At 45.0% G+C, this 5,000-nt stretch overlaps 1 protein-coding gene across 1 annotated transcript in view; it reads right to left on the bottom strand.

The window, feature by feature from the left end:
* The window catches only part of LOC128690467 (carbonic anhydrase-related protein 10), a gene marked incomplete at its 3' end in the record, with an annotated part of 210,013 nt that overhangs the window by 202,840 nt on the left and 2,173 nt on the right, over positions 1 to 5,000 (bottom strand). Inside the window, exon 2 of the mRNA XM_070080172.1 lies at positions 3,806 to 3,904. Within this exon, the coding sequence (XP_069936273.1) occupies positions 3,806 to 3,904 (99 nt within the window). The remainder of the gene's footprint in view (positions 1 to 3,805; positions 3,905 to 5,000) is intronic.

Consider the following 5,000-nt stretch of genomic DNA (forward strand, 5'->3'; position numbering starts at 1 on the left):
TCAATAACTGTATTACGGTGACCAGTCGACAAAGAGGCAGCTAAGTTAATAATACTAGCGGTGGAAGTAGGTGATCGTGCTAGTTACAGCAGAGTTGGTGGTAACTATAAGTAGAAGCCCTAGTAGACACAGCTATTACTATGCACCAAAACCTTTCATCTCATCTACTTCTACCATCTCATCTGTTGTTTTGTCTTTATCTCTTAATAACAAGGGGAAAAAAATATTTCTGAAACTGCTCAGACGACTCAGTTGAAACTTAACATGGGAAAATGTATACAGCTGAGGAGAGGTGGATAAGAGGATGTCTTGGGAGACATATCAACTACTTCTAAATGGAGTGATATCGTCTCTTTCTCTCTCTCTCTCTCTCTCTCTCTCTCTCTCTCTCTCTCTCTCTCTCTCTCTCTCTCTCTCTCTCTCTCTCTCTCTCTCTCTCTCTCTCTCTTTCTCTCCCTCTCTCCCTCCCTGCCTGCCTCGTCTCTCTCACCCGAGATCATCAGTATTTTCCCACCCATGATGTAATTTAAGATATATTTACCCACGAAAATAAATGGCTGTTAAACTACACCTCAGTGTGTGTGTGTGTGTGTGTGTGTGTGTGTGTGTGTGTGTGTGTGTGTGTGTGTGTGTGTGTGTGTGTGTGTGTGTGTGTATGTGTGTGTTTGTGTGTGTGTGTGTGTGTGTGTGTGTGTGTGTGTGTGTGTGTGTGTGTGTGTGTGTGTGTGTGTGTGTGTGTGTGTGTGTGTGTGTGTGTGTGTGTGTGTGTGTGTGTGTGTGTGTGTGTGTGTGTGTGTGTGTGTGTGTATGTGTAAGCATGAGTGTATCATCTCCTACCGGGCAGCTGAGACTGACCACATGACAGTGGACAGGGTGACTGATGACCTCCTCCTCCTGACTGTGGCTGTCTACTCGTTAAGGTAGATTATTATTAACATTTTCACCTTGGGTCTCCCGTAGTTCGATTGCTAGCGCACTCACCTCACATAGTGAGGCCCGTGGTTCGATCCCCGGTACAGGGCTTTCTGTATAGTAGTATGTCATTGATATCAGCTATGGTATGTATACCTTGTATATGTACTTCTAGAATAAGAATAATAATAATAATAATAATAATAATAATGACTATTATTATTATTATTTAACTGTCCCATTACTGTTTTCTTTTTTATAATCTCTATTTCACTCCCCTCTCTCTCTCTCTCTCTGTCTCTCTCGCTCTCTCTTTCTCCCTCCTTATCTTTTTCTCTGTTTTACTGTCCGCTGTCCCTATTTTTCTAGCCTTTCCTTCCAGCTTTCTTCCTATTTTGCTTTTTGCTTTCCTTCTTTAATTTACCATTTTCTCTCTGTTTTTCTTTTGAATTTTTTCCTGTTTTTACACTCTTCTAATTGCTTGATTTTTTCCCCTAATTTTCTGTCTGATTTTTCCCTTTGTGTCTGTTTTCTTCTCTGCTTTCCACTCTGTTTTCTTCACAGCATGATGTCATGCCATAATGCCACAGCATGAAGAAATCAGCATGATGCCACAGCATGATGTCGCAGCATGATGTCACAGCAAGATGTCACAGCATGTTGCGGCCCCCTGCCAAACTAGCGGTTAAATAGTTAACCTGCCGGCCGGCAGTACCACTGGGTACGTCATCAAACCCAATGTGGGGACTGCTGAGCCGGCCTTAGAGCAGTAAGTTCCTGAGTGCCTCACGGTGCGCATCTAAGCAGTAGGTACCTGACCACCTAAGGGTACAGTCTACTGGCTTTAGTAACAGTATGTACCTGAGCGCCTCAGGGTACGCACCTAAGCAGTAGGTACCTGAACACCTAAGGGTACACGTCTACTGGCTTTAGCAACATTAAGTACCTGAACTCCTCAGGGTACACATCTACGTAGTAGGTACCTGACCACCTAATCGTACCTATCTACTGGGGTTAGAAGAACCGCTCACCGCAGCTCACTGAGTCTGTTGGCCTCAGTTACTTGACGGCCGCATTCAGTGAGCTTGCAGCATGGTGCTCGGCTAGCGGTGTGTCAACCGGCTTTGGAGAGGATTTACTGGACTACTGGTGATGTCTGTGGACTCACCGTCTACGCTGATCAACTGTGGGCTGGAATCATCAGATGCTGTTTAGTGGGACATTACATGAAGAAAAGGTTGGAGTGTTACACTGAACTGGGCCAGGACCGTAGTGTGACACTTAGGAACGTATGATGGAGTGGAACACTGAGATATGCACAGGACCGTAGTGGAACACTGAGATGAAAAGGGTGTCGTGGGACACTGAGATGAAAAGGGTGTCGTGGGACACTGAAGATGGCCTGGTTGTAGTGTACACTGAATAGTGTCATGTGACTGGCCTCGACCGGATAAGTGTCGTGAGAAACAGTTGACTGTAATATATTATTTTAAATGTTACTTAATTTATTATTTTAGCATAGAGATATATATATATATATAGTGACACAGTAGTGTCAAGAAAGTTGTACCCTGTGTAGGGTCACGAATTATTATTTATTATTTTAATAAAATGCTATTTATAATTTATTATAGTAACATGTACATATTATATATCATAGTTCAAATACCTCTAGACCAAAGATAGTTGATTAAAGATTAATTTATTTTAATGTGTGTATTTATGTATCCCGAACTCTTTATTACAAAAGGAGTAAATCTTGCTATCTTTTAAAAATTACTTTTTTTGTAATACAGCATGATGTCGCAGCATGATGTCACAGCATGATGCCACAGCATGATTGCACAGTATCACGGCATTTATACAAATATCTTCGTCCTTTCTCTAAAGACACAGATTATATTTGTGTTTCAAGCCGTAGGATTCTATCGAGTATTTGATATAGAACTTTTCCCAGGAGGGCCTGAGAAAGACAGGTGTTGTCCTAGGAGGGCCTAAGAAGACAGGTGTTTTCCTAGGAGGGCCTGAGAAAGACAGGTGTTGTCCTAGGAGGGCCTCAGAAAAACAGGTGTTTTCCTAGGAGGGCCTGAGAAAGACAGGTGTTGTCCTAGGAGGGCCTCAGAAAAACAGGTGTTTTCCTAGGAGGGCCTGAGAAAGACAGGTGTTGTCCTAGGATGTTTTCCTAACCATGACCTAGAAAAAGTAGATGCTTTCCAAGACGGACCAGAAGAACGATGGATTCTTCCCTAAGAACGCCAGAAAAAAAAGATGGATTCTTTCCTAGGAGGGCCAGAAAAAAACATTATTCTTCCCTAGGAGGGCCAGAAGAAAGATGGATTCTTCCCTAGGAAGGCCAGAAGACAGATGGATTCTTCCCTAGGAAGGCCAGAATAAAGATGGATTCTCTCCTTGGAGGGCCAGAAAAAAACATTAATCTTCCCTAGGAGGGCCAGAAGAAGGATAGATTCTTCCCTAGGAGGGCCAGAAGAAAGATGGATTCTTCCCTTGGAGGGCCAGAAAATACATTAATCTTCGTTAGGAGGGCCAGAAGAAGGATAGATTCTTCCCTAGGAGGGTCAGAAGAAAGATGGATTCTTCCCTTGGAGGGCCAGAAAAAAGAGAGGGATGCTTCTTTGGTTGGTTGAGTCGGATGCTGCTACCTTCTATCTGTTTGATCTCACTGAGTTAGGATTGACATGGTTCTCCTCTCTCCTTCTCTCACTCTGCAAACTCTTCCTCTCACTCTCTCTGACGGTAATCATAATTTATAAATATTTATAATAATAATAATAAAAGTCATAATAATAATAATAATAATAATAATAATAATAATAATAATAATAATAATAATAATATCCCTACCAGTAGCATCACCACCAGCACCAACACCAACTGCAGCAACAGCACCACCAGCATCGGCACCATCAGCAGCAGCACCAGCTTCGTCACTAGCTATACTAGCATCAGGAGAATCAGCACCACCCACTAGCACCTGCACCAAGAGAATAAGCACCACTCACTAGCATCAGCACCAGGAGAATCAGCACCACCTACTAGCACCAGCACCAGGAGAATCAGCACCACCCACTAGCATCAGCACCAGGAGAATCAGCACCACTCACTAGCATCAGCACCAGGAGACTCAGCACTACCTACTAGCTCCAGCACCAGGAGAATCAACACCCACTAGCACCAGCACGAGGAGAAACTCGCACCACCCACTAGCACCAGCACCATCAGCACCAGGAGAATTAGCGCCATCAACTAGCACCGGGATAATCAGCACCATTCACTAGCACCAGCACCAGGAGAAACTCGCACCACCCACTAGCACCAGCACCATCAGCACCAGGAGAATTAGCGCCATCAACTAGCACCGGGATAATCAGCACCATTCACTAGCACCAGCACCAGGAGAAACTCGCACCACCCACTAGCGCCAGCACCAGGAGAAACTCGCACCACCCACTAGCACCAGCACCAGGAGAAACTCGCACCACCCACTAGCACCAGCACCAGGAGAAACTCGCACCACCCACTAGCACCAGCACCATCAGCACCAGGAGAATGAGCACCACTCACTAGCACCAGCATCAAGAGAATCAGCACCATCCACTAGCACCTGCACCAGCACCAGGAGAATGAGCACCACTCACTAGCACTAACACCAAGAGAATCAGCACCATCCACTAGCACCTGCACCAGGAGAATGAGCACCACTCACTAGCATCTGCACCATCAGCACCAGGAGAATCAACACCACCCACTACCACCAGGAGAATCAGCACCACTCATTAGCACCAGCACCAGGACAATCAGCACCACCTACTAGCACCAGGACAATCAGCACCACCTACTAGCACCAGCACCAGGACAATCAGCACCACTCACTAGCACCAGCACCAGGGCAATCAGCACCACCCACTAGCACCAGGATAATCAGCACCGCCCACTAGCACCAGCAACACCCTCTGAACCACCAGCACCAACATACCCACTAAATGCATTACAATATTAACAAAATGTACACTTCTACTCTTTATCCCAGAGAGCATAATGGCTTGGTCAATATTCCCAGCTAATAGACG

The sequence above is a fragment of the Cherax quadricarinatus genome, unplaced genomic scaffold (assembly GCF_038502225.1).
Source record: "Cherax quadricarinatus isolate ZL_2023a unplaced genomic scaffold, ASM3850222v1 Contig190, whole genome shotgun sequence".
NCBI classification, from domain to species: Eukaryota; Metazoa; Arthropoda; class Malacostraca; order Decapoda; family Parastacidae; genus Cherax; species Cherax quadricarinatus.